This window comes from Aythya marila (genome assembly GCF_965140915.1).
Source record: "Aythya marila genome assembly, chromosome: 30".
Lineage (NCBI taxonomy): Eukaryota > Metazoa > Chordata > Aves > Anseriformes > Anatidae > Aythya > Aythya marila.
This window is the reverse complement of record NC_139071.1, coordinates 1,305,092-1,332,129: the sequence shown is the minus strand read 5'-3', so window position 1 is coordinate 1,332,129 and position 27,038 is coordinate 1,305,092. Positions and strand designations below refer to the sequence as shown.

Below are 27,038 nucleotides of genomic sequence, written 5' to 3'. Positions count from 1 at the left end.
ATCCCACTCAGCCCCCCCCATCCTACCCTGTCCCCCTCTATCCCATATTATCCCGGTTCCCCCCATCCCACTCTGTTCCTTTCTATCCCATACCGTCCCCCCATCCTACCCTGTCCCCAAAATCCCAAACTGTCCCCCCCATCCCACACTGTCCCCCTCTGTCCCCCCCATCCTACCCTGTCCCCTCCATCCTACCTTGTCCCCCCCATCCCACTCAGCCCCCCCCATCCTATCCTGTCCCCCAAATCCCAAACAGTCCCCCTAATCCCAAACTGTCCCGTCCCCCCCATCCCACTCACGCTCCCCCATCCTACCCTGTCCCCGTCTATCCCATCCTGTCCCCCCCATCCTACAGTGTCCCCCCCAATCCCAAACTGTCCCCCCATCCCACACTATCCCCTTCTATCCTAAACTGTCCCCCCCATCCCACTCAGTCCCCCCCCATCCCACTCAGCCCCCCTCTATCCCAAACTCTCCCCTCCAACCCCACGCTGGCCCCCCAACCCCAAACCGTCCCCCCCATCCCACCTTACCCCCCTCTACCCCAAACTCTCCCCCCCCACCCCACTCCACCCCACTCCCCCCCCCCCACCCCGCTCCATCCCTCCCTCACCCCCCGACCCAATACGACCCCGGACGGCGGGCGGGGGTCCCCCTTTTCCCCTTTTACCCCCCCCCTCCCTTCCCCTTTTTGCCCCCCCCCCCCCCCCCCACTCTACTCACGGAGGTCCCGGTCCTGAGCGGCGGCGAGCCCGAGGAGGAGGAAGAGGAGGAGGAGGAGGAAGGCTGCGAGGCGGCCGGGCATGGCGAGGCGGCGGCGGGGGCCCCTCACCGTGCACCGGGCCGAGCAGTGCCCGCACGGCCCCCGCCGCCCCCTATAAGGCCCGCCGAGGCCCCCCCCCGGGTCCTGTAACCCGAGCCGGGGACGGCCCCCACCCCCCCCACCCCCCCCCCCCCCCACGGACCCTCCTCCGGGACGGCACCGGCGGCCAGGGAGGGGAGGGGAGGGGGAGGGAGGGGGGTGAGGGGGGGGGTGAGGGGGTAAAGGGGGGGGGTTGGGGGTGATGGGGGGGTGATGGGGGTGGTTTGGGGGGTAAAGGGGGGATTTGGGGGGGTAAAGGGGGGGTTTGGGGGGGTGAGAAGGGGATTTGGGGGGTTAGAAGGGGGTTTGAGGGGGTTGAGGGGGGGTTTAGGGGGGGTGAGGAGGGGTTTGGGGGGATAATTGGAGGGTTAGGGGGGTAAAGGGGGGGTTAGGGGGGTGAGGAGGGTATTTGGGGGATGAGAGGGGGATTGGGGGGGGGTGGGGGGTAAATGGGGGGGGTAGGGGGGTAAAGGGGGGAATTTGGAGGGGTAAAGGGGAGGGTTGGGGGGTAAAGGGGGTGTTAGGGGGGTAAAGGGGGGGATTAGGAGGGGGTTTGGGGGGCTGAGGGAGGGGTTTGGGGGGGATTTGGGGGGGTGATGGGGGGTTTGGGGGGGTAAAGGGGTTGTTAGGGGGTAAAGAGGGGGGGTGAGAGGGGGTGAGGGGGGGGTTGAGGGGGTGAGGAGGGGTTTTGGGGGAGTGAGTGGGGGTTTGGGGGGGGTTGGGGGGGATTTGGGGGGGTGATGGGGTGTTTGGGGGGTGATGGGGGGTGAAGGGGGGGTAAGGAGGGGTTTGGGGGGTGATGGGGTGTTTGGGGGGGTGAGGAGGGGATTTGGGGGGATGAGAGGGGGATTTGGGGGGCTGAGGGGGGTAATGGGGGGGGTTAGGGGGGTAAAGGGGGGTCTAGGGGGTGGGGAGGGGCCCCCCCACACCGCTGGACGCCCCCCTCCAGGCTTTGGGCTGAGTGCTGGTAGTGGTGGGGTGAGGGGGGGGTGAGACCCCACCCCCAAGATCCCATACTGGGGGTCTTAAGGAGTTCGGACCCCCCCATCCCATCCTGGGGGTCCTGCAGAGCTGACCCCCCCCCCCCATTCCCATCCCATCCCATCCTGAAGGTCCCATGGGGCTGAAATCCCCCCCCCTCCCCAAATGTCCCATCCTGGGGGTCCTGGGGAGCTCCCCCATCCCGGGGGGGGGGGGCAGCTGGGGGCTTGTAGCCCCCATCCTATCCTGGGGGTCCTGGAACTGGGCACAGTAAACCCCCCCCCCCAAAAAAAAAAAATAAATCAGGAGGGACAGGACCCAGCATGACCCCCTCCAGCCCCCCCCCAGCCTTGAAAATGTGCCCCCCACCCAAAAAAAAAGGGGTTCAGGATATTGGGGGGGCGTCCCTGCACCCCAAGGCAGCAGTGGGGGGGCCACAGTGGGGGCTGTGCAGTGGGGGGGGGGGGCATTTCCCAGCTCACTTCGAGCTCCAGAAGGGGGGGGGCTCTGCACCCCCCCCCCTGCCACGTCTGCACCCCGGGAGGGCCCGGATGGGAACATGGGGGGGGGAGGGGGGGGCCCTCCTTGGTGGCCCCCCCCCCAGCATCAGGTGATGCTGGGGCCGGCCCCAGGGCTTAAAAGAGTCCGGGGGGGGCTCCCCGAACGGCCCCAGGCTGCTGAAAGGGGGTCCCCAATAAGGGGGCCCCCCCATGGGTGTCCCCAATAAGGGGGTCTTCAATAAGGGGGTCCCCAATAAGGGGGTCCCCAATAAGGGGGGGGGGGGTCTCCAGCCCATTTCTACGAGTGCCCCATGGAAATAAACGTGTGGGGGTGGGTGGGTTGTGGGGGGGGGGCAGATATTGGGGTACAAAGGGGGGGGGGGCAACGGGGAGCACCCCCAGGGCTCCGTCCCGCAGGGTCTGGGCGATGTGCACGGGGATGGGGGGGGGGGGGGTCCAGGGGTCTGTGGGGGGGGTGGGGATGGGCAGGGGTTGCTCACCCCTGGCCTGTGGGGTGGGGAGGGTCAGGACCAGGGAGGCTGGGGCTGAGGGGGGGGCGAGGACCGGGGAGGGAGGCTGCGGGGGGAGGCCGGTGGTGCTGGGGGGGCACAGCTGGGGGCATGGCTGGCCTCCCCGGCCTCCCGACCTCCTCCTCCTCCTCCCTGACCTCCCCTTTTTCCCCGGCCTCTCCAGCCTCCCGACCTCCCCGGCCTCCCCCTTCTCACCATTCTCCCCAGCCTCCCCCAGCCTCTCCAACCTCCCCACGTCCTCCCCAGCCTCCCCCAGTTCCCCCAGTCTCCCCATTCTCTCCATTCTCCACAGCCTCCTGACCTCCCCAGTCTCCCCCAGTCCTCCCCAGTCTCCCAGTCTCTCCATTCTTCCCAGTCTCCCGACCTCTCAATCCTCCCCACGTCCTCCCCATCCTCCCCCATCCTCCCCAGCCTCCCCCAGTTCCCCCAGTCTCCCCATTCTCTCCATTCTCCCCAGCCTCCTGACCTCCCCAGTCTCCCCCAGTCCTCCCCCAGCCTCCCCCAGCCTCCTCCAGCCTCTCCAGCTTCCCCAGTCCTCCCCAGTCTCCCCATTCTCCCAATTCTCCCCAGTCTCCCGACCTCTCCATCCTCCCCACGTCCTCCCCATCCTCCCCAGTCCTCCCCAGTCTCTCCATTTTCCCCAGTCTCCCGACCTCCCCAGCCTCCGCTCTGCCCCGCAGCCTCCCGCCAGGCCGGGGCGGACAAAGCCCCTGTGTTACCGCTGCTGCGGCACCCACGGCCCAAAACAAGCCCCCGGGGGGGCCTCTCCTTAGAGGGGGGGGGGGGCTGCAAACCTCACCCACCCCCAAAAAACTCCGCAGGCAGCGGAGACCCCCCCCAATTTATCCACAACTCAAGGGGGGGGGGGGCTGTGATGCTCCTGCTCCATCCCAGCACGGATCCCCCCCCCCCCCCCGTGCCTCAGTTTCCCCAGGTGGTAACGGGGAGCGGAGGCCGCTCAGGGGAGGTTTTTGGGGGGGTCACCACCGTGCTTTGTGTGTGTGTCCCCCCCCCCACGGCCCCTCCAAGGAGCAGGTGGAGGAGCCCGGCCCTTGGCGGCGGCAGCGCCCGGGAGCAGGGCCAGGCCCTGGCCCCGGCACCACTTTCCAGTGGATTTTAACCCAAAACCGGGACGGGGGCGCGCAGCCCTGCTGCACGGGGGGCGCCCCCTCCTCGTGATGCTCCCACCTCACGCCACGGAACCTTTTTCTTTTTCCTTTTTTCCCACCTGCAGCCCTGCACATCCTCCTGCCCCCCCCCTCCCCAGCCATTCCTATCAAGCCCGTGCTCGCCCATCTTGGGGCGATTTGCTGCTTTTTCCCCATTTCTGCGGGAGTGGAGGGCTCTGGAAAGGCAATCAGCCCGGGAAGCGCAGGGAAGCATCCAAGTCAGCTCAGGAATTCGAGTGGAAGGAATGAAAGCGGCCTTAACTCTGCCCGCCCCGGGGCTCCGCTGCCACCGCCGCTGTCACCGTCACCATCGTCACCTTCATCACCATCATCATCATCATCACCGTCACCATCATCACCGTCACCGCAGGAGCCCCCTTGCTGGGATGCTCTCGGTTTGGGGCTGTCCCTGCCCTTGTGCTGCTACCCAGGGCGATGTCCCCGTCCTGATGCCACCAGCACAGCGGGTTGTCCCCATCCTGGTGTCACCTGCCCCAGGTGGACGTGGTGGTGGCAGCTGGGGCTGCTGTCCCGTCCCTGTGTCCCATCCCCATATCCCACCCCTGTCCCCATGTCCCATGTCCCCGTGTCCCATCCCCGTGTCCTGCGTCCCCCCCGTGTCCTGTCCCCGTGTCCCATCCTGTCCCCATGTCCCCGTGTCCCATCCCTGTGTCCGGTGTCCCCGTGTCCCATCCCCATGTCCCATCCCTTCTTCCCATCCCAGAGGATTGTCCCCAGCGCGGTGCCACCACCCGTGGTGAATGTCCCTGAGCTGATGCCACCACCCAGGACAAGTGTCCCCTCCATGATGCCACCAGTTTTTGGCCCCGTTTTGCTCACTTTGGTGATTTGGGAGCAAAACTTCCATCCCTCTCCCTCCCCTTGCCCCATCTCGAGCCTTTTGTCCCAAAACACCCCAAACAGCCCCAAAACCTGCTTGGGAAAGCCAAACAGCTGCTTTCCAGCACCCCCCATCCCCAAGGAAATTGGGGGGGGGGGCTCAAAAGCAACCCTGGGAAACTGGGATGATGGGAGCTGGGCATTGCCCTGCCTCTGAGCCCCATTTCGGCCCAATTTTGGCCCCATTTTGGCCCCGATTCAGTCCCATTTCGGCCTCATTTCTCCCCATTTCTCACCCTGCTCATCACACCTCCCAAAATACACTCGCCCCCACTCCCCCCCCCGGGGGCCATCCGTAAAAATAGCCTCAAAATAGAGGGACTTCCTCGCGAGCCAGCCCGAACACACGCTTGGTTGTTTGGTTTTACGGGCAAGGAGGGGGTGACCCCCCCCCCGGTGCTCTTTTTTTTTTTTTTTTCCTTTAAAAAGAGCGTTTTTCAGCAGGGGTAAAAAAAAAAAATATAATCCACTTTTCTCCCTCGAGCGGCGCAAGTCAAACCTGGCAGCTCCCATTAACCTCAGACCTTCCCCCAAATATTTCCCCTGGCTCGGCCGGCCGGCATGGGAACGGGGAGCAGAAAGGAGCTTTGTCCCCGCCGTCCCCAGGGTGCGGGTTTGGGCCAAAAAAAGGCCATTTCACTCCTTTGCATGATGCTATTTGATTTTATTTTTATTACTCCCGTCCCTCCCCGGTGTCTCCCGGTTCCCAAATACACCGGGGCGAGCCCAAAAAGTGGCGAGCTGTTGGGTGCTCGGCTTCCCCGAAAGCTGCTTGATGATGCAACGCTGCAGCATGCCGTGAGCAGCCCCATTTAGGGGAGAATTTGCCCCAAACCAGCCCCTTTGCTGCAGTTCCTCCCCGCCGAGACCCTTGTGGAGGTTTTTTGGGTCCAAAGGGGGTGAATCGCACGCCTCCAGCATCCTTCCTGCAAGCTCCAGGGCCGGTCTCCAAAAACACCCCAACTGCTGGAATTTCTCCCCAAAATCCCACCTGAATCCCCCCCCAAATCCCCTTCATGGCCACATCCATGCCTCTTTGCATCGCCGGGTGGGAATCCGGCCCCGGCTCCTTTCCCAGCTGATCCCAGAGCCGCACGCGGGAAGCGTTAAAGACTCAAAAAGGGATTTTTTTCCCCCATTTTTTTTTTCCCTTATTTTTTTTCCCCCCGCATCGCGTCGCACACAGCCCCTTTGTCCTCTTCGCCTTTCCCCCCCCCTCCTCCTTTCCTCGCCCCTCCTCATCCAAAGCTCTTCTGCCCCGGCCCCTCGTGGCGCGGCGGAAAGGTGGGAAGGGGGCCCCGGGGCCGGGGGAAGACGCCGGCATTTTTGTGAGATGATGTCAAATAACTCCAGCCTTCGCTCAGCCCCCTGCCCGGCCTCTTCCTCCTCCTCCTCCTCGTCCTCCTCCTCCTCCTCCTCCTCCGTCGGAGGTGGCGGGGAACAGGCGGCTCTTTGGGAAGGTGGCGATGCACAAAGAGCTCCTTTGAGCCCCGGCAGACGCCAGCCTCGGCCCGCTCGCCGCCCACAGCCGCCCCCGGCCGCTGCGGCGGGGGGAGGTTTTTTGGAGCAAATCGGGGCGATTCTGGGGGAGAAGTCCCCCTTGCACACCCCTCCAGGCTGGTTTCTCGCTCCCGTGAGGCACGGGGAAGGGGGTGCTGGGGGGTGCCGGAGCTCGGTGCCGAAATGGGGGAGACCTCAGCGTGTTTGTCCTGGAAGGAAATCTTGCCCCAAACCGTGCCATTATCAATACATCGAACTGGATTCCAGAAGGGTTTATTTCGGGAGGGGGCTCCCCAAATCACGGCTCTTCACCCCCCCAAAAAAAAAAAAAACACAACAAAGAGGAGCAAAACCCAACAGCACCGTGTGGGCACAACCTCATAGTAGCCTCCAGAGAATCCCCACGGCTGGGGACGCCTCCAGCATAGCCCAAGCAAGGGTTTGGTGGTGGCTTCTCAGGTGTCTCGTAGGGATGAAGCCTGGACCCTGCTCCGGAGCTGAGCCTCCCTGCAGAAAAATCTGTTAACAGCACCCCCCCCGCCCCAGCCCACCCAAAAAAAGAAAAAAATCAGGAAAAAAACGAAACAAAGCCGCGGGCGCCGGTGCCAGGGAGCGCGGCGGGGTCGGGCGGCACTGGCAGGCGCACGCCCCGCTAATGAGAGCGGCGATTATCCCAAATTAATGAGGGCTGGAGGGAGGCCGGCGGCGTTTGCGGGGCCGGGGAGGTTTGGAGGTGTCGTGTGGGGGGGCTGGATAAATCCTCACCCACCCCCTTCCAACTGCTGGTTTGTAGATTTGGGGTAAAATCCCTCCTGTTCGGGACAGGTTGTGCAAAAATTGTGATTTTTTTTTTTTTTTTGGTAGTTGAAGTGATGGAAGTGGCCTCAATGTGCTGTTATTGGGGGTGACAATTCAAAGCGGGGGGGTCTTTAGGATGTCACCAAAGCCCCATCCCCTCCCAGTGGTGTCACCTGGATGGGGACAACCCTGCCACCGCCATCCCTCTCCCAGGCTGGGGGGTCCCTTAAAAAAAGGCAGAAAAAGGCGAATTACAGGAGTTACAGACCCCGCCCTGCATCCTGAGCATCGCAACGCCTCCTCCGACCCCAAAACGCAAAGCGTTGCAGGTGGTCCCCCAAAAAACACCCCCGGCACCCCAAATCCACATGGGGGGGACGGGGACGGGCGTCCAGGTCCAGCCACTGCAGCGCGCCCCGTTCCCAGCACGGCGCCGTCGCACTCCGGGCTCCTCGAAAACCAGGAGGATATTTTGGGGATTTTTTTTTCTTTTTTTTTTTTTTTTTCCCATTTTTTCCCTGCATAGGGAGCGATTCAGCCCCCTTTGAAACGCCGCCCCCCCAAAAGGCCACCTATTTACGGTGGAAAGCAGCCAGGGCGCAGCCCGAAGCGCTGCCCCGCGGCGTCCTCCAGCCTGCACAAAGCCACCCTCTGTGTCCCCGGCCCCGGCCGGAGGATGCCGGAAAAAAAAAAGGAAAAAAAATAATAATAATAAAAAAAAACTAAAAGCAGCTTTTTTTCTTTCTTTTTTTTTTTTTTTTTCGAGGGTCCCGGGGCTTGAACGGAGAAAGGGCTCGGGGCCACGGCACCCCAGGGTGGCTGTGCGGTGGGACGAGGCCGTGGATGGGTGGTTTGGGGTTTTTTCAGGGGCTTTTTCTGGATGGCAAAACCCCAAGCAGCGGGGTCGTGGGGCCTAATGAGCGGCGGGGGCCGAGGGATTAGCGAGGGACCCTGGGGGGGGGACGCGTCGTTAGCAGAAATTATGATCAGGAGTGTCGTGGAGTGTGCAGCCCCCCCGCCCGCTCTGCGGCTGTTTTTTTTGGGGGGGGGCTGCCATTAGGGTGCCCTCCCCCCCACATTAAACATGAGCATGAGTTGCCTGATATTTTTTTTTTTTTGGGGGGGGGGTAAAGCAGAGGTGGCATTTGCGGGGGGAGAGTGACATCTAGAGGTATTGTCACCTCCCCCTCCGTTGGCAGCTGGGGGGGGGCAGGAGGGGAAACTGAGTCACCGCACGTGTGTCCATCCCTCCACCCATCCGTCTGTCCCGTTCTCCACCCCCACCCCCACAAAAACTCCTTTTTCAACCCCCCCCTCAGTGGGTGGGTGGGTTTGGGGGTGTCCGGCCCCAGGGGTTCCCCCTCCAGGGTCTCAGGGTGTCTGTGGTGTCCCCAGATGTCACTGCTGCTCTATGCCCTAAGGACACAATGGGGTGGGGGGTACAGGTGGGATGCTGTCCTTGACCCCCCCCAGTCCCTAAATGCCACAAATCAAGCCCCTTTACCCCATTGTTAGACCCTGAGCTCGGAGGGGGACCCCTCCCCTGCCTTTCTGGGGGCTCCCCCTGTTGGGGCCGGGGCTGCTCGCCCTCCCCTGGCCCCCCCCAGTCCCCTGGCACAAGGGCAGCTGTGTCCGCAGCCACCATAAATCTGGGGCCGAGCCGGAGCGCCGGGAAGCAACCCGGAAAGGCCGATGTTCCCGACAAAGTTTACCCAACAATACGGATGCCAATCGCAACACGCAGCCGCGCGCTGCAAGCCTACAAAGGGCATTTCTGTCCGGGACGGCTTCTTTTTAATTAACGCCGCGGCCCCATCAGCCGCGCTGGCGGTGGAAACGAAGCTGTAGGGGAAGGAGCGGCCACCCCATAGGTGATGGGGAGCTGTAGGACAAGGAGGTGGTGGGAGATGGCACCGCGTCGGCACCTCCCTGCGTGGCCAGCAGGGCTGGGGTGATGCGTTGTGGGGTCGCTGAGATGTGTTGTGGGGTCCCCATGGTGTGTTATGGGGGCCCTATGGTGCATTGTAGGGTCCTTGTAATGCATTGTGGGGTCCCCATGATGTGCTATGGGAGCCCTGTGGTGCACTGTGGAGTCCCTGTAATGCATTGTGGGGTCACTAGATGTGCTATGGGGTCCCCATGGTATGTTATGGGGGCCCTATGGTGCATTGTGGGGGCCCTGTGATGTGCTATGGGATCTCCATGGCACATTATGGTGCATCGTAGTGTCCTCGGGATACATTGTGGTGTCCCTGTAATGAGTCGTGGGATCCCCATGGTGTGTTGTGGGGTCCCCATGGTGTGTTGAAGCATTCCCCTGGTGTGATGTGGCATCCCCATGGCACACTGAGGGGTCCCCATGGTGTACTGAGGTGTCCCCACAACACATTGAGGTGTCCCCAGAGAACTGAGGTGTCCCCACTGCACACTGAGGTGTCCCGGTGATGGAGGCACACACTGGAGGACTTCTTGGAGCTCGGGGTGGTGGATGAGAACCTTGTGGGGCTGCGAAGACCCTCGGGCCACAGGGCATCCACCAGCCACACCACACATCCCTCCTGCAGGCAGCTCCCATCCCCACCTCCCAGTGCGGCCCAGAGGCCTCCCGGTGCCGGGACCTCCAATTTGGGCCATTTTCCACCCGTTTTCACCCACCCACTCCAGGCCTGGCCTGGCTGCGGCCTAGCACAGGGGGGGAACCAGGAGCTACCGATGCCCGGCTCTTGGTGTCCCAGCCTCCCCCCGGCAGCCAGGAGCGGGTGGGGAAGGCTCCCCGGGCACGGCGGTGCGGGAGGAAAGGAACAAAGCCGACCCTTTTAGCAACCCGCACCGCATCTGCAGGCCGGTGCGAAGAGAGGGAGGGTTTCAGCCCCCGTTTCGGTGCGATTTCACGCAGAAAAGGGGTCGGGGACGTCCCACCCCGCAGCGAGAAGCGGACGGGGGAAGCGTCAGCTCCTCCTCGCCCCCATCTCAGAGGCCCTGCGAGGAGCCCCCTGCCTGGTGCGACGCGAGCTCGGCCGCCTTCGAGGCACGGCTCGGCTCGGCTCGGCGAGTGGATGAATGGGGCATTGAGGCTCCTGGGGGGAGGCAGCGCCGGGGGTATTTACAGAAGCCACGCGTGTGTTTGGGAGGAATGTCAGAGAGGCTGACAACCGGCTCTTTGGAAGCACCGGGCAGAAATCTCGCTCATGTCTAGGAATAAGGATACAGGAAGGAGGAAAAAAGTCAATATGACCTGAAAATCCCCAGACTGGGACAGGCGGGCTGGGCAAGGTGATTTATTCTATTAATAAGCCAGGGAGAAGGGCAGGGATAAATGCTGAATGCATTTTTGGTGGCCGCAGAGGGCTGGGAGCCGTGTGCGAGCCCCTGTAGGTTAGGGGCACACGCAAGGCACAAGCCGCCTTTGACGGGGCCCTTTTCTCCCTGGCTTTTTTGGAAGCAGGGAGCCAAGGAAAACAAGGGGCGCCTTGAGCTCGGCGCAGGGATGTGGCGAGGGGCTGCTGCAGCCACAAACTGCTGCTCAGGGGGGCTGAGCACAGCTGATAGCAGGGAAGGGACACAGCCCCCAGCCTGGGAATGAGCCTGGGAACGGCGCTGAGGCCCCCAGCCCCAAACCCAAGGGCGAGGGCGCCCACCCTGGGGCTGCAAAGGCTTTTTAGCGCTCGCAGTAGCGTTAAGGAAGAGAAAGCGCCGGCTGTTTCCTCCCCGTCACGTTGGGTTAGGTGAGAACCACGAGCACTGAACCTCCTCTGTCTTCGGAGAGCCTGAGCCTGCTGAGAGTGATTTATTTTAACTAGAGGGGGAATTATGCAAGGCAGCCGTCCCCGAGCAAGCCCGGGATGCTAACAAAGACTCCTGCTCCTGGTGCTAGCAGGGCTACGGTTCACAGCTAGTTTTATTTCACAGGGAATCATTACACGCACCCCGAGAAAAGAAAAGATAGCAGTCTTTTTTTTTTTTTTTCCTCAGATCTTTACTTGCAGTAAAAGATAGAAAAAGGTAGTAAATGAACTCAGTATAAAACACACAGAGGGGAGAGGAAGGAGAGGGAAGGATACAAACCAGCCTACAAAGAACACAACGCGGCAGGGGCAAGGGCTAGAAGGGAGAACTTTTGTACAAAACTACTGCTTACAGGTACAGAAAATGTATAAAATGTCACTCCCTATCTGGAGACAAAAATACAAAAGTGGACATTATTTAATTCTTTACTTATACTTAAAAAGGTTATGTACACGAGAGAACAGAACCAGGGTCAGCTGCTGGGGAAGCCTCTCAAACACCCACCGCTTCCTCCCACATCGCACTTGAGAATAAATTAAAAGAGTTGAAAGCAGGAGCAAAGCCCCACGTGAGCCCAGAGGATTCAGGCGCCCAGGGTAAAACGTTCAGAAGCCTCAAGGGCCCCCGGATCCCAACTGCGGAAGGGGTTAAGTGCTTCTGAATATTTTACTTCTCCCCCCAGCTGACAGGGATGAAGATCGCTCATCCTCGAGGCTCCCGAGAGGCGCACGCCGAACGTACTCAGATACCTTTGGAAGCACTTCTCAACTCGCTGCCTGCCTTCGATGCAACCTTTGACCTTGTGTCAGCACTCAGCCCCCAGGCAAAACATGTGCAAAATATCACGGAGAGAGGAGCGATTCATCCTGCTCAGCTGGGGCTGTCCGCACAAGGACAAAGGTGGCAAGAAGCCGCGGCCCCAGCTCCTGCGAGGAGGCGAAGCCAGGGCGGAAAAAACGCAGACTTTGTTCTCTGTCGCTCTGGAAAACGCTTGGAAATATATACAGAACAATTCAACGTTGGCTCTACTCTACAGTAAGTCAAACTTGTACCTGAATTTCCGTAAACACTTGATGCTAAAGAACCGGGAGATAAATTCCTCGAGGGGAAAAGCAGCTCCGCAAAAACGGGACCAAAGTTTCCCCCCCCCCCGGAGACCCCTCAGCTCCTGGAGGATGCCCCCAGCCCGGCTGTAACCTCAGGAGGTGACAACAGGCAGAGGTTGGGGTGGGCGAGGAAATGCTGGCTTTGGGGACGGAGGGGAGGTGATGCAGGAAAGGGCAAAGCAAAAACCACTTCGACCAGTGAAAAGGAGTCAAGTCCCACTTCCCGCTTCCTCCCAGCAACTGCTGGCCCAGCCCTCTGCGGGATATCCGTGCTGGTGTTCAAGCAGGGCCGCCTCTGTGGGCAAAACCCTCCCAACATCCACCCCCAAGCACATTTTTGCCCACCCCCAACCCACTCGCAAGCCCCCTCGGTGCAGAGCAGAGCATCCAGAACCACCTAAGTGCTTTCTCCTCCCCTGCAATCCCCCGCCCCCGAGAGTCGTGCCGTCGGCGGCACAAAGCTGGCCGCAAAGGGCTGAAAAAGCAGAAAAAAAATAATAAAAAAAAGTTCCTCCAATGGCCAAAGCTGCCCCCTCAAGTCTCAGCACCTGAAATTGCTTGTAAAAATAGGTCTCGGAAATACAAAAAAAATAAAATAAAAAGGCAAGTGTGCTTCTGAGCATTTCTATTGCGCATTGGTCCGTGAATGGTGTTTTATCAAAAATATCTTACAAGAGTTCGTTTGCTGTTTCTTTGACTGAAGCCCTGGGCAGATCCACGCTGCCATGGCTCAAAACTGCTGAGCTGGGCAAATTTGGGCACTTCTGATACAATCTCGCAGGGAAGCAGCTTTCGGCACAGCGTCATCATAGCAGCTTGCGGTGCAGGATCTCCCAGGCCATTCGCTTTCGGAAATAGGGCATATGTTGCTTTTTGGGGGGGGAAAAGAGAGAAAAGAAAGAAAAGGCACATCAGCCCTACAGGACCACACGTCTAACGGCCGCTCTCCTGGGTGCAGCCTTTCTGGGGGCAAGGTTACTTTCAGATTATTTAAAACAGCACAGTGAACGAGATGGGATTTAGGTAACAACTTTGATGACATTCTGTAAGCAAAACAGTAAAATAATCACGCGTGGGATACCACAAGGAGGCTGACAACGTCAGGTAACCTCAAAATTTCTTTGGATTCAGGCCACAATGCCCTACTTTCACTGCAACTATGGCTGGGTCCTGTTAGGGGTTTGTGAGCTATCACCAGCCCCATGGGTGACGTGCCCCCATGCGTTTCAGCGTAACAGAAGGCCTGAGGATGGCTTCTGAGGAATTTTGCATGGTATAAAGAACTGCCCCGGTGCCTTGTGTCAGCTCAACTCCAAGGAACGTCAGCACGATCCATGCAGAGGAGCCTTAAACCAATGGAGAAGGGAGCAAAGGGCGCTTGGAAGAATGAGAAGGTGCCCAAGTGTCCCAAACCCGTGCCTCTCCCCTGAGCACGAGGAGCACAGCAGGGTGGGGTTTACCTGCGTGAAGTTGATGGGCTTGTCTTTGGTAATGCAGTCGGCGTATTTGCAGGCAAACATCCCGCAGTCGCTGCCGTTCATCTGCTGTGGGATCTCCTACAACGAGAGGACACAAACCCAGGCGTCATTCCCCCAGGAGCCAGAGCCCAGGTGTCATCTCGGAGAAGCAAGGAGCCTCTCCCAAACAAGCCCTAATGAAGCGTGGGTGGGTGAATGCCCACACGAGTAAGGGGAGCTGAGGGCAAGCCTCGTGCAGCAGGGCTCGAGGTGGCACTGTGGCACCCCCTGGGCCTCCCTCCCTGCTTCCACGCAGGGCTGGATGGGAATTCCAGCCTGCCACGGAAGCCTTGTGATTTGCTCACCCCCTAGAGTTACCACGAGAACACGGCCACCAGAAAAACCAGCCAGGAAAGGTGCATCCAGGCCAGGAACAAAAGCAAGGACCAAGCCAGACCCCTTCTCCACACCTCAGACTGTGCAAACCCACCTGACTCTTCTTGCTCAGCAGCGACCAGCCATTAGTGTCGAATTCTTTCCTTTTCTTGTCAAGACTTTCCTGTTTTAAGTATTGCCTGTAGGAACGAGAGAACAAAAAGGCTTACTTAGAGGAACAGGGAAAGCCAGCCAGTACACTATATGTCAGTTTACCTAAAGTGTCCTCTGCCATGTTTGCAGAATTAATGCAAAATGGAAGTCCAATATTTTCTTCTCGGTACTGGCCATTTTAAAAAGGGCTCTATAGACCCGGGCTTTGAGGCAGCCAAAAGAAGGACCAAGCAGAACCTAAAAACCCGTCCAAAATAAGTACCTGCCAAGCAGAGAGTCAATACCACAAACAAACCAGCGAGCACAAATCTAATTCATCAGAGAGTGACTCAGAGCAGAGAAAAGCTCGGCAGCCACTGGGCTGCCTCAAACTCCAGCCAAGGGAGCGCTGTACTCGAGAGGAGATGTCCGAGACAGCCTCCGACAGCAGCCTGTGAATCGATGCCTCTTGTCTTTTGAGGAGCTTATTTAGCATAAACATAGACAGCAGCAAACGTGTCAGCATCCCAGCAGCTCCCACACAGTCGCCCTGTGTGTAGGGCAGCAAACACACGTCGTGGAGCTCCTCTGCAGGCTGGCGGCAGGTCCGACACGCTGGCAGATCTTCTTCCAGAGCTCTTCACCTGGGTTTCCCTTCCAGTACTGACCTGAGGCTTCCCTACCATGGCAGGAGAGATCGAGAGCGCTTTGGAGGAGAGGCAAAGTGGGGCAGGTGAGCCCAGTGGCCCCGATCTTCTCCGGTCATGTCCAAGAATGGGGGAAGAGGGGAGGTAGCCACGGGCAAAGCCACAGCGCAGCCAGCTCTGAGATGGTTTGATAGGATGTGACTCGAGCAGGGAACACAAGCAGGAGCAGCCAGCTGTGTCAGGGGGATGTCAAATGCCTTCTGGAAGCCTTCAGCAGAGGAAGAGGAGCCCCACTGCCAGCCCCATTCCTGCTTCTAGAACTGGAGAACAAGGAAAGCTCGCGGGTACTGCTCCATCTCCTCTGCCCAATGAAGCTGCCACCAGATTGGCCTAACTGACACCCCCTGGAAGAACAGAAGCAGAGTGGTTTTGGTTTTCCTCAAACACCTCTTGGCTAAGAGCTCTGCCTCTCTGAAGACATTTAGAAACTCTCCAAGACAACGCACAAAGCGTGCCCAGGTAACTGCCATGCTTTATCCCTTGCGGATATGAACGCCTTAAACCATTTCCCTTACTGGGAAGTACAGAAAGGGGGGGCTCAAGAGGGGCACCAACACAAAGTTTGGCTTGAGGGAGCCCAAGGAGACCCCGTTGGTGGGCTCAGGATGTTCCTCGGGGCCATAATGGAGCCCCCAGCACCGGCTGCTGCTGCCAGTAGGCGACATTCAGCTCTGTAGACACCCTTCGTTCATCTCAGTTACCAAAAGGACCAAGAAGATCTACAGAAACCATCTCCTTCGCATCTGGCATCTTCTTGGAACAGTTTGAGGACTCTTCTCGCTGCTGTGGCTGCGATCAGACAGCTTGGAAAGGAGAAGCAGAGGATTCGATGCTGCTGGCTCGAGCGGAGGGGTCAAGAGAGCACCTGGCATGGCAAGAGGCGGGTTTGGCCGGCAGCGCGTGGAGACGTGCCATGTCCCAGCAATCTGATCCACAAAGGCTTGGCTAAAAAGCATCTTGCCATTGGTAAACTCCAAAAAGAGATGGGAGAAGGGGGCGAAGCGACCTGCAGACAAGCCCAGAAGATGCGCGGTGCCGCCCCAGTGCCTATCAGGGGACATTCGGCATCGCAACTCCAAATAAGCCAAAGGAATAAAGAAAACTTCAGGCAAGGCAGAGAAAAGCTCCCCCAGACCTGGGCGACAGAGGACAGACAGTGACCTCTGAAGACTTGAAGCACCCAAGGACAGGCCCCTGCCAAATTTAACGCCACTGCTGTGAAACATGCGGGTCCTCGAGGGTCGGGGGCTGCTATCTGCTCAGCGACCCCGACTCTCCTGGGCTGCAGACCCCAAACACCCAGGGGCTGCTGAACGAGGCGCAAGAAACGGCAGCAGAACCACGCAGCAGGCTCTGAACACGGAGCCAGCCCCTTTCCAGCGATCGCATCTCTAGGAAACAGCCAGAAATAGGCTTTGCTGGGTGTTAAAGTGCCGAGGAAGGGAGCCTCCCTTCTGGCAATCCCCCGAGACCAGATCGGGTCCAGACAAGCGTTTTCTATCAGCCTTCATTAGCCGGACACACGCTCCGAGCCCAGTTTCCCAGCACAGGGGCTGCTGGCTGCCAGCAGCTGCTGTAATTGCTCTCGGGAAGCTCCCTGCTCGGCTGCTTTGACTCCGCTGCAGCTTGGACAAGACAACCTCAGCGGGGGGCAAATCCCACAACAGAGCAACTTCCATTGAGAGCGAGATGTCCCCGCATCTCCTCTCCAAAAAAATCCCTAACGGATGGAGGAGAAACTCCTCACAACTTGTCCAAACGAAGGCTGAGCTGACTGTCCGCACCGCGATACGAGCACGGTGCAAACAGCAATTAATTAACAGCCTCGTTTCAGCAGCCACGAACAAAAAGCCTGGCAATTACGGCCTGCCACAGAACCCACTCGAGTTCCCAGCTGAAAAAGGAGCAGTGCAGCACGGCCTGCTCCGCTTGCAGGTGGCAAACAGGGAGCGAAGCTGCGTGGATAAATAGAGGGATGCTTTGTAAAAGGAACAGGGACGAGCCACCACGCGATGCTGCAGCTCTGTGCACACGGAGAAGGGGTGGGTGCAAGCACAAGACCCAGTCTGGCAGCAGGAAGAAACCTGTGAGGTTTGAGCTGAGCTCCAGCATCTGCAGCTTTACCTGCAGCTAGCACAAGCCACAGCTCCAACACTGACAGGCACGCAGCAGCCAGGACTTTGAGTTCTCTAGAAGAGCAAGGAAAGAACTCGCTAGGCACAGCTCACGCCAGTCGTGACCAGGAGCAATCTCCAGCAATCTAGCGAGCACCACGTGCACGGTGTGAGAAATACAGTCCTGGTCCTGCCTAGGTGACACACTGAATGATTTTTTAAGGAGAAACGGGAAAAAAATGCCTTCACTTCCAACCGCGAGACAGCTTCAGGAGGTGGAACTTAATTGTGCCAGGCCAACTTTGTCAGGATCTCAAGAACAGAAGTTTGACACTGTTTTAAACATGATTACTTGCCAAATCAGAAACCCACATGCCTGACACCCCCCATCCAACACTGAGGGCTTTTAAATCTCATTTTCCTAAATCTGGAAGTGGATTTTTGCCCTCCGCAGCTCACACACACAGAAACCTGAGCAGGTGCCTCGAGGAACTGTTGAAACCAACAGCACACTGCTAAATGCCTGAGAGCCTTGAAGCAAAGGGCATGCGAAGGTAAGCACTTGGAGGGCTGCTGCGAGCAGCAGATAAGATTTCACAGGCACCATCAGCGTTGTGTGCCCCATCCCCTAAGCCTTCCTCCAGCCCTGGTCCACCAGAACCAAGCTTTTAGCAAACTGACAGGTTTATATCTGCTCCAAAACACACACCCAGTGGAGATGGGATGCCAAGCACCACGTTCGCAAGGAGAAACCCCCACAAAGCAGGGCCAATTTTCCTCAAAATCCTCTCCAGGTCTCCCAACCGAGCCGTGTGAAAGCCCAGACACTAAACAAAGCGCAGCAGCCAGGCCAGCTACCAGCCTACAAACATCTGCGGTCCCTGTCACGCCCAACGGCCATTGTATTTCATCAGATTCCCTCCTCGTAAGACGTGGGCTAATTACAGACACTCACCACCTTTAGGAAGCTCTAAAGATTGAAAGCATGAAAGGGTCACTAACCATGAATAGGACCTCCGTCCCTTCTTCCCGGTGTGATCCTCCCACTGCATTCAACCAATAAAAGCCTCCTAAAAGGAAACAGAGGGAAAACAATTATGTCCAGGGCAACAGTGACCTGAAATCCCGGGTCTCTACCACTCAGCCTGCACCTCGTGTCCTCTGGAGCTCTCTACAACCAACCTGGGGACCTGCTTCCTCATCCCAGACCCCTCAATGAGCTACGGACGGGACTCCTGGGTCCCCCGCTCACCTCCCAGGTGCTTCACCTCACCAGACGTCCCTGCTTTCTTCCTCGGAACCACAGAAATTCAGGCTGAAAGGAGCCGATTTCACCCAGACCATCCCTGCCCCAAGGCAGGCCAGCTCTGCTCACACCATCCTCCGAGAAACTTTGCACGCAGAGGCAGCACAAGCAACGCAGCGAAGCCGAGACAGCTCTGAGCCGTTTCTAAAGATGTCACACATTTCCTTTCCGTGTCCTCCCTTTCAACCGACACCACAGCACCGTGGAAAAGGGGAAAACGGCTCCTTGAGCAGTTATTTAAATCAGCCCAGCATGCACAGAGCACCTGAACTGGAAAAGGCGCTAAGCAGACTGGAAATGATTAAGCGGCATTTGTCTCCTGTCTGCCTTCATCATCGTTAACATTCCTCGACTGCATGAGTGGCACCGCGGCCGACGGCCTCAGCCTCGCGCCACGAGGCTCGGGATCAGGTTCCCAAAATCAGCGCCGGAGCAGAGCCGAGACGAGAAACAGAACCGAAGGACGACCCCGGGGTCAGCAACGCGGGCTCGCGACTGCGTCTCGTTAAGTCGCTCTGGAATCCGATCGGTATCAGCCCTACGTGACGAGGAGCTTTCGGGAAGAGGTGTTTCCTCCTCCTCCCCTGGGAGACGGGGCTCGTTTTTATCGCATTCCTGGAGCTCCTTCCAAACGTGGGACAAGAGAGCGTCAAGCTGGCTGGTTCTAGACAAGGCAGGCGTACTCATCTCTTCGACGTGAGGTCAGGAGGGCCTGCGGACAGCTCCACTCCCACAGCAAAGCTCAGGAGGGTGAAAGCAAAACTTCTCTGCGGCTTGAACCCAGGAAGAACGGCTTTCACCAGCTCCCTTTGGAGGCTCTGTGTGCCCTGCGAAGTCCTGGTGGAGCTCAGTATGAAGAGACCTGGGCAAAGCTTCATCCATGTCCTGATGCGACTCTCCCGCACCCTGCAGGTGCTCCCGTGCTCTCCAGAAACTCCTCCTGTTCCTCACCACAAACAGGAAAAGCCTTCGTGGCCAGGAGACGCCGCTCCTCCAAGCAGCTGCAGGACAATCAAGGGACCCCTGGTCCTCGGGGTCTGAGAGGCTGCTTTCCTTCCAAAGATGATGCCCAGCAAGGCTGGGAAAGCTCCAAGTCTTTAACAGAGCGGGTCTGAAACCTGCTTATACCTACGAAGGTAACACCAGCCTCACTACGGGATCCTCTGGGAGGAGGAGGCTGGACAGGACTCTCCTGCAGACCAAATTTGCACTGTGTGAGCAGTGGGTGGTGAAATAAAGCCAGGATGTTCCCCCGACTGCCCCTCTCGGGGCCCACGGAGGGGCTGGGCTGCTCCCACCACAGGGTTGTCGCTTTGCGACCAGAGCAGAGCAAGAAGCCGTCTGATTTTTGAAGGGGCACAGCTCAAACAAGCGTTACTCACAACAGGATCCTGCAGGCTTCGCTGTTTATTCCACCCATGGAGTCATAGTAGGTGATGGTTTTCTTCCTGAAGTCTACGACCTACACAAAGAGAGATTCGTTAGGGAGGCAGGAGGCAAGGAGCTCGTCTCCTCGCCCAGACGCACGCTCTGCCAAGCTCAGCCTTGCTAAAAGGCAGATCAGAGATTGCTGAGGGCTTCGACCTTCCTTGGCACACCACAGCCCTCCCAAACTCCCCTCCCTTGCTGCCGTGTTATTTAAGCACTCCAATCTCTACATCAGGCTCTCCTCAGAGCACCCCGGTGAAACACAAGAGCGCCGTTATCTGCATTGTTAAAGCCAGAGACGCAGGGATACGTTTACAGCAGGCTTTGCTCCACCTGACGTCTGCACCCTGGGCTGTTCTTTGGGGCCCCTCGCTCCCTTTTCACATCCTCGCCCACCTCTCTGCCTCGCTGGGCAGCTCACCAACGCTCCCAGGGCTGAACCAGAGCGGGCTGAAAGGCCACGCGGGATCTGGTCCTGCTCGGGGGCCAGGAGAAGGGACGCAGGAGGTGGAGAAAGCCGCGCGGTATCATTCGCCTGAATCTTTCTGAAACGATCCCGTGGCAGCGTCTCTAAAGGCGAGCTTGTGGGAATGTGGAAATGAGATCTTTCTCCAGAGAATAAGCTAGCCTAACGTGAACTTCACAGTTACCTGTTTTTTTTCTAAGACTGTTTAAAGACTGAAAGACACCAGAAAGCTACAGCTAGCTTTTCACTCACTTCAAATCTTGTTTTTAGCCACCAACGTGCATTTCTCCCCCCACGCACAAACACCTGACAGCTGCCTCTCTCAATAGCCAGGACATTTTTGATTCAATCACAGGTGAGTTTATAGCAAGGTCTGCTCCAGCTACGGGCTGTCAGGAATAACAAAAGCACTCACTGCGAGGCACCAGTGCACTCCCAGATGAATAGGCACCAGGAGGAGATCCACGGAGAAGATATCTACTTTCTTAGTCCACCTTTTCACGGCCTGGTACCCCGCTGTTTTTAATTTGGTAAAGAAGAAAGTATTGAACGCGTGAACTGTCGGCAAGCCCTTTTCTTTGCTCCGCTCCATCAGCAAATTCATGTAGAAGTTAATTATCTGGGAAAGAAAAAGCAAGAGTTGCTAAGAAATTACTTTTGCCTCCACCGTCACTCTGCAGACCTGTCTCTGGGGGGATTTACAATAGCTCAAAAGCCCTGAAACCTACAAAAAATCCAGAAATGTTTAAGTGCACAGACCCCAACTCTAAAATTTACATTTTATCCCCTGATCACATCCACTGGCAGTCCCATGCATCCCAATATTATTTTTTCAAGTGCCTGTTCCACACAGGGATTTCCTCCACAGATCAATAACTCCAGAGCATGAAGCACAGCCCACGTGTCCTGCTCTGACTTCCTCAGGCAAGGAGGAGGCAGACATTTGCTCTCTTGAACTTACTTCTAATTGCCAAAGGACAATGCCTCGATGGCACAGGACAGGCTCCTCACCTCGTCGTTGAGCCAGTTCAGATTATTGAGGGTCTGAATGTCCTTCCGAGTGATTGTTAACCGAAAAGCTTCGCTGAGGACCTCGTCCTGGTTCCCTCCTCGGAACACGTTCTTGATTTCCTTCTCCATTTCCTACAGGGAGGACACAAACAGCATTGGAAGGGAGAACTCCTGCTATTCCCATCACAAAGGCTACACGCAAACCCACATTTGCTCTTTGCTCCTTATAAACTGGCTAGAAAACACAGGAGAAAAGGGAACAGCCGTCTGTGCCTACACACAGACCTCAAGAAATGGTATTTGTATTAACAACTGTTACACACACAAGTGTCTGATTCCATCCACCAGACCCCTGCAGATTTACCTCGGTGATTTCAGGGAATTCCTCTTCGCCATCAGCTGATTTCGCATCCTCTTTCTCTTCTGGGACCACAGTGACGGGGATTTCCTTCTCGAGGGGTACTCGAAGGTTCAAATCCACCAGATCCTGCACCGAGTGTTCCTGCAGCCGCTGCGGATGAAACCTTCAGATTAGACAGCACCCAAGGGAGCCACCTCTCCGGGGCTTGTGAGGAAGCTATGGCAGCATTTATCCTGGCCACAGGACTACTGAGAGCCTTGCCACAGCAAGGAGAAGCAACAAAGACACCGGAGCTGCAGGAGCAGATTTTTGCCATTTTTCTCTTCTCAATCTGCCTTCTGCTCCGTGCTTTGACGCTCTGACTCAGGCTGTTTGTTCAGTAACTGTTTTCTTACCTGGCTCTGCAGCTGTAGGGCCAGTGCCTTCTGTTCTTCAATTTGCCGCCACCTCTCCCGAGCTCGTGAATCATAGACACTAGTCCTGAGAAGCAGAGTTTACGTGAGCAAATCGGTATTGATTTCTACACGTCCACACTCACGACAGAAAAAAAAAAGCAGAAAACATCTACTTACAATTCTTTGATCCACAGTTCTGCCTGGAAGAACGGGGGGCTAGAAAGGGGGAGAAGGACACGTGTAAGTGCTCTCCTGTACATGGAAAGCAATTACCTGAAAACTGATTTGTAATATCCCAGGATATCCTTATTCCAAGAGTGATAAGAGCTAGAGACAGATCTGACAGTCATCTGCAGCCAGGTTTCCAGAAGGAGGTTAAGGCATCACCCTACAGCTCCTCTATGGCAAACTGCTCTGTCTTGGTAAAACATCCAGTCACCTTCTTTCTACTCTGCAATCTCACCTCTCAGTGAAACCAAAAAATTTGGAGTGAATTCCCCCCCCTGCTTCCTCTGGATGCCATCTCCAGCCTCTTACCTTGGAGCTGGGGTTCTGGAATCCTTGACCTTGAGCAAAATGACAGAGTCTGACCCTAAAGAGAAAAAGATTAAGGAACGTTGTTATCCCCACAATCACTACCGCCTTCCCCAACTGCTGCAGAAGCCCAGACACGGAGAGGGAGGGAAAAAAAAAGTGATTTTGCCTTTTTTTTTTTTTTTGATTGCTCGTTTGCTGTTGTTGGTTTTTACCTTCAGACTGCGTGCTAGATGCTGGTACATTTTCTTGGTGCTGCTGGGCAGTGGAGTTTGGGGATTCAAAGATACTGGAGGAATAGCTGGGTGGGGAGTAGAGCGGAGCTTTGTGTGACGGCTGCTCCGGTGCTCCAAGAATGCTGGTTGAGGAACTGGCTGGTGCGATGCTGGGAGCTTCAAACAGCTTCGAGTTCTTGCTGGGAGTTTCTTTCACTATGGTTTTACTGGAATTTGAACACCTGGACCTAGGAACGGGAAAAAGTAAGTTCCCGTGGAATCCACGCGATGACACATGCTGGGGAAGAGCCTTTTGCATACTCACAGGTGGAAGGGGAATAGCGAAGAAGGCTTGGACGTGGAGAACTGTTTGCCCGTCACCACCTGAAGCAACTGCCTGTAGATCTCTCGCTCTTCCTCCCGAACAGTCTGCAGGGAAACAAGCAGAGCCCTGTAGCCAACACGATTCAAACAGCGACACCACGCACGCTGTGGAGGCACACACAGACACCCGTGGAAGTGGAAATTTGACTGGTGCAAGCACATCCAGACACCCTCAAGAGTTCACCCCTCAGCCACGATCCGATTGAGCACAACTCGAAGCCCAGAGCTGAAACTCTTGGCCTTTCCCTTTACCTCTTCTGCCGTGCTGATGAAGCGCCGCGGCGTCTTCTTGGGGCTGAGCAGGCTGCGGCGGCATGGGCCGCTCCAGGAAGGGCTGGGAGCGGGTTTGATGGGGAACGCCGAGGCATGGCAGTGGTGGTTCGACTTGCCTACGAAGCTGTTGGACGTCCCGCTGCGAGGGGAGAGGGAAAAGAGCTCCTTTCACCTCACCCTTGCTTTACTCTGTCGCCTCGCTCTCCTCCAGCCCCTCAATCAGTCAAGGCCCAGGCTACCCAGTTTTGATCAGGAACCAGCTTTAAGAAGGCAAATAAAACCTCACCTGGGAGCTGCAGCCCGGCTCTCAGCTCGGCCTGGAAGTGCTGCTGCCAGCGCTTGATGCCGGCAGGTGGCACTGCGAGGCCGGGGAAGCCCAGCCTGCAAACCCCGGGCGAGACCTTCCCGCCAGATCCCACAGCTCCCCTCTTCCAGCCGCGTCCACAAAATGGCTGAAACCCGTCTCCAGGCACAAAAATCATTCTTTTTTTTTTTCCCTTTTTTACACGAGGAGATGCCCTCCCTTCACCCTGCCTCTCCCCGCTCCCACAGCTCACCCGACAGCCCGTTAAAAATACAAGGGCTGTTGGGGAATTTCTCCCGTTTAATTTAATTTCAGACACTGCAACCAAACCTTCTCCATTACAGGGATTTTCCAGAGGAACAAGACTTGCCCTGGCCTGGAGGCACCACGCTATTGAAGGGGCTAACGGGCACATTTTCAGCACAAAACCACACACTTTGTGCCTCTCTCCTGACCTCCCATGGGTGTAACTGCTCCGTTCCCACCTGGGCGCTCCCAGAACTCCGAGGTTCCTCCCAAAACCACCCCTTCCCTCTTCCATCACACCCGCTGAGCCTCACAAAGAGGCTCACAACCTTCAGAGGGTCAAAACCTTCACGCTGCTCCTGCTTTTCTTATCACACCTCCAGCAGAGCGGCCAGGAGAGGTCCCCTTGGCTGGTCAAAGCCCAATCTGCTCTTTCTCCCCCCCCAAAATCGCAGCATCCCACCTTCCTCCATCCTAAACGGCCCCATCAGGGTGCCTGCAAGACACCTGGACTTCTGCACGGGCTCAGCAGCAGCCTCTCACGTTACCTTCCACGAGAGAGAGGTGACCCCACACCACGCACCGTTTCCGCTCTCAGAAACACCGCCTGCACCCTTTGGGAAGCCCCTTTATGGGGCGGGTTAAAAACAACCCAAAAGCTCCCAAATCAGCGGGCCAACCCCTCCCGCTGACACCAACTCACCACCAACTCCCACCCCGAACTCGCTCTGAGTACCCCCAGCAGGCTGAGAGGGGAAAATTCCGCCCCCCCATGGCCCCGCACGCACCTGGGGATTTTGCGAGCCTCGAGGTAGGAGCCGCGGCTCAGCCGGGGCTTCGGTGGTGCAGAGCCCAGGGTGGGCACCAAGCCCCTCCACTGCCCGTTGGCGCTGGACCCAAAGCCTCGAGGTTCTGCTGCTGGCCGGAAGGTCTCGGGGCACGGGACTTCTGCAGGGGAAGAAACAGAGGGGTAAGGAGTTTATGAGGAGCAAATCTTCCTCCCCACGCTGCTGTGGGGAAGGAATGGGTGAAAAAATGATGAAAAAAAACACTCTGAGGTTGAAAACTGTCTTACCTGGTCTGTAATTGAGAGCGCACGAGGCATTTCCAGCAGGGCACGCGAAGCCGCCGATCTTGTTCGGTAGAAACTGCGTGGAGAGATCACAGCTCTGCATCAGGAATAAAGCACAGCTCGGAAATTAAACTCCGGGGGCAAGAGGGCCACAGAGGGACATGACAACGAGGGGCTGCTCCTCTCCCTCCTCGGGTTCCAAACCGTTACAAGCTCTTACTAACGGTTAGAAACGTCCCTTCTGTCACCAGAGGAATAAAATGGTTGCATACAGTGGCTTAGCAGGGCAGCACCTCGCTGTCAGGGTGCTGCTCGCCCTCCCGTCCCCACTAAATCCCTCCCTGCCAGGAGGGATCACAGTTTTAACGAAGAGGAGAAAGATGAGCTTCGTTCCCATCTCATTAAAAGCCAAAACCTGGTTCTGTGGCCACGGTGGAGCTCCTGATTCCAGGAGCCAGCAGCTCAGGAAGCGCGGGGTGTTGCCACCACGGGGCCCTTTGCACGCCCACAGGGTTTGGAGTGGAACAGGGCGGCTCAGCTGGATGGGACCCCAAAAAATTGAGCCCCCCGGCCTCCTCCAGGCCAACCAGATGCTGAAGCAAACAGGCACAGGGCATCAACATCAATGGGGTCGCCTCCCGGCCCTGCTGGCCCTAGGCTGGACAACCCGAGGCTCCTGGCCTCTCCTCCAGCCTCTGTCCCAGCCTCTCCGCCCCTGTCCCGTCCCTACCACCCTTTTTTTATGTCTCAGAGCCCAGAATTGTGTGCGTGATGCTTGTGGTGAGGCCGAGCAGCACCTGAGGCACCCCAAAAGGACCCAAAAAGCAGCAGAATCCCCAAAGGGGGGAGCCCCCAAGGGTCTCGTGGTGGTGGTGGAGGGGAACGGGGATGAGGCGGGTGACAAACCTTGGTGTCAGGCTGGCCCAGCGTGTCCCGCAGGCCGGCCCGGGGCTGCGGGGGGAAGGCCTTGAAGAGCGAGCCGTGGTTGGGGTGCGCGGCGTCCCTGGCCTCCATCCTCATCGGGTCCGGGTCTGCTCGGGGGAATAAAAGGGAAAAGGAGGGGGGGAGAATCAGACCCTGAGAGATGTGCTCGGGGCTGCTTATGGGAATAAAAGGGAACAGAGGGGGGAATCGGACCCTAATAGATGGGCTCGGGTTTCTTTATGGAAATAAAAAGGAACGGGGGGGTGGGACAGGCCCTGGTGGATGTGCTCGGGAGAATAAAAGGGAAAGGGGGGGAAACGGATCGGATCCAAACGGCTGAGAGTGAGGGGGGAGAACGGGGGGGAGAACCGGGAAGGGGGGGAGCCAGGGGGTCAGGGGGGGACCAGAGAAAGGGAGCAGGGGTGGCTGGAACGGGAACCGGGAGAGAAAACGGGGGGGGAACCGGGAGGGGATGGGAGGAACGGGGGAGAACCGGGGAGGGACCGAGGGGGGAAGCGGGGAGGGGGCTCGGGAGGTCCGGGGGGGGCCAGGGAGGGAACCGGAGAGGGAACTGGGGGTTGGGGAGGGGAAACCTGAGGGGAGAAACCGGGGAGGGGGCCGTGGCGGGGGAAACCGGGGCCCTCCCGCCAGCCCCGGGCCGCTCCCCGCCGCCCAGCCCCGGGGGGGTCCTGGGTATAACGGGGGGGGCCCCGAGCGGGGCCCGGTCCCCGCCGCAGCCCCTCCCGGCCCCCCCTCCCCCCGCTCCGGGCCCTCCTCACCGGTCCCAGTCCCGGTTCCGGTTCCGGTCCCTTCCCGCTCTCACCGGAAGCGGAAGCGGCCCCGGGGCGCCCGCGCGCCCCTCCCGGGCTCGGCGGCGGCGGCGGCTGCCGGCAACGAGGCGGGCGGAAGCGGAAGTTGGCGCCGCCGGAAGTGACGGCGGATGCGGGAGGGGAGGGGGGAGAGGGAAGGCGATGGGGGGGGGGGCGCCCCCTGGTGGTGGGGAGGTCCCGGGGGGGGCCTGGGGGGGTTGAGGGGGGCTGGGGGGGGGCAGGGGGGGTTATTGGGAGAGGGGGGGCTCCTAGGGGGGGTGGGGTGAGGTTTTAGGGGGCCTGGGGGGGTCTGAGGGGGTCCATTGGGGGAGGGGGGGCCCTGAGAGGGGGCTGTGGGGGGCTGGGGAGGGG

The 27,038-nt window shown here is 58.2% G+C and overlaps 1 protein-coding gene across 3 annotated transcripts; it reads right to left on the bottom strand.

Annotated features, from left to right (window-relative positions):
* Positions 1 to 11,213: 11,213 nt before the first annotated feature.
* Positions 11,214 to 26,755, bottom strand: SENP1 (SUMO specific peptidase 1). 3 transcript variants are annotated; one of them, XM_082781395.1, is made up of 17 exons: positions 26,681 to 26,755; positions 25,840 to 25,964; positions 24,937 to 25,009; positions 24,650 to 24,809; positions 23,291 to 23,450; positions 22,980 to 23,083; positions 22,655 to 22,902; positions 22,443 to 22,497; positions 22,083 to 22,121; positions 21,906 to 21,990; positions 21,514 to 21,660; positions 21,150 to 21,281; positions 20,554 to 20,757; positions 19,627 to 19,706; positions 14,080 to 14,164; positions 13,593 to 13,688; positions 11,214 to 13,001 (listed from the first exon to the last, which is right to left on the bottom strand). In XM_082781395.1, the coding sequence occupies exons 2-17, from the start codon at positions 25,951 to 25,953 to the stop codon at positions 12,939 to 12,941; spliced, it is 1,845 nt and encodes a 614-aa protein (XP_082637521.1). In that variant the 5' UTR covers positions 25,954 to 25,964; positions 26,681 to 26,755; the 3' UTR covers positions 11,214 to 12,938. The 3 variants fall into 3 exon arrangements, 2 of the variants coding, with proteins under 2 accessions (XP_082637521.1, XP_082637520.1); XM_082781394.1 differs by having other exon boundaries at positions 26,637 to 26,749; XR_014319172.1 differs by lacking the exon at positions 11,214 to 13,001 and adding an exon at positions 17,941 to 18,008 and having other exon boundaries at positions 13,625 to 13,688; positions 26,637 to 26,749.
* Between the last annotated feature and the right edge of the window lie 283 nt (positions 26,756 to 27,038).

Excerpts from the sequence above, each read along its gene's own strand:
- SENP1 (XM_082781395.1), bottom strand. The coding sequence starts at position 25,953 with ATGAGGATGGAGGCCAGGGACGCCGCGCACCCCAACCACGGCTCGCTC. Across the intron at positions 25,010-25,839 it reads TGGGCCAGCCTGACACCAAG|TTTCTACCGAACAAGATCGG; the intron begins GTTTGTCACCCG and ends CTCTCCACGCAG. Across the intron at positions 14,165-19,626 it reads GAAGCCTGCAGGATCCTGTT|GCAATACTTAAAACAGGAAA; the intron begins GTGAGTAACGCT and ends TCGTTCCTACAG.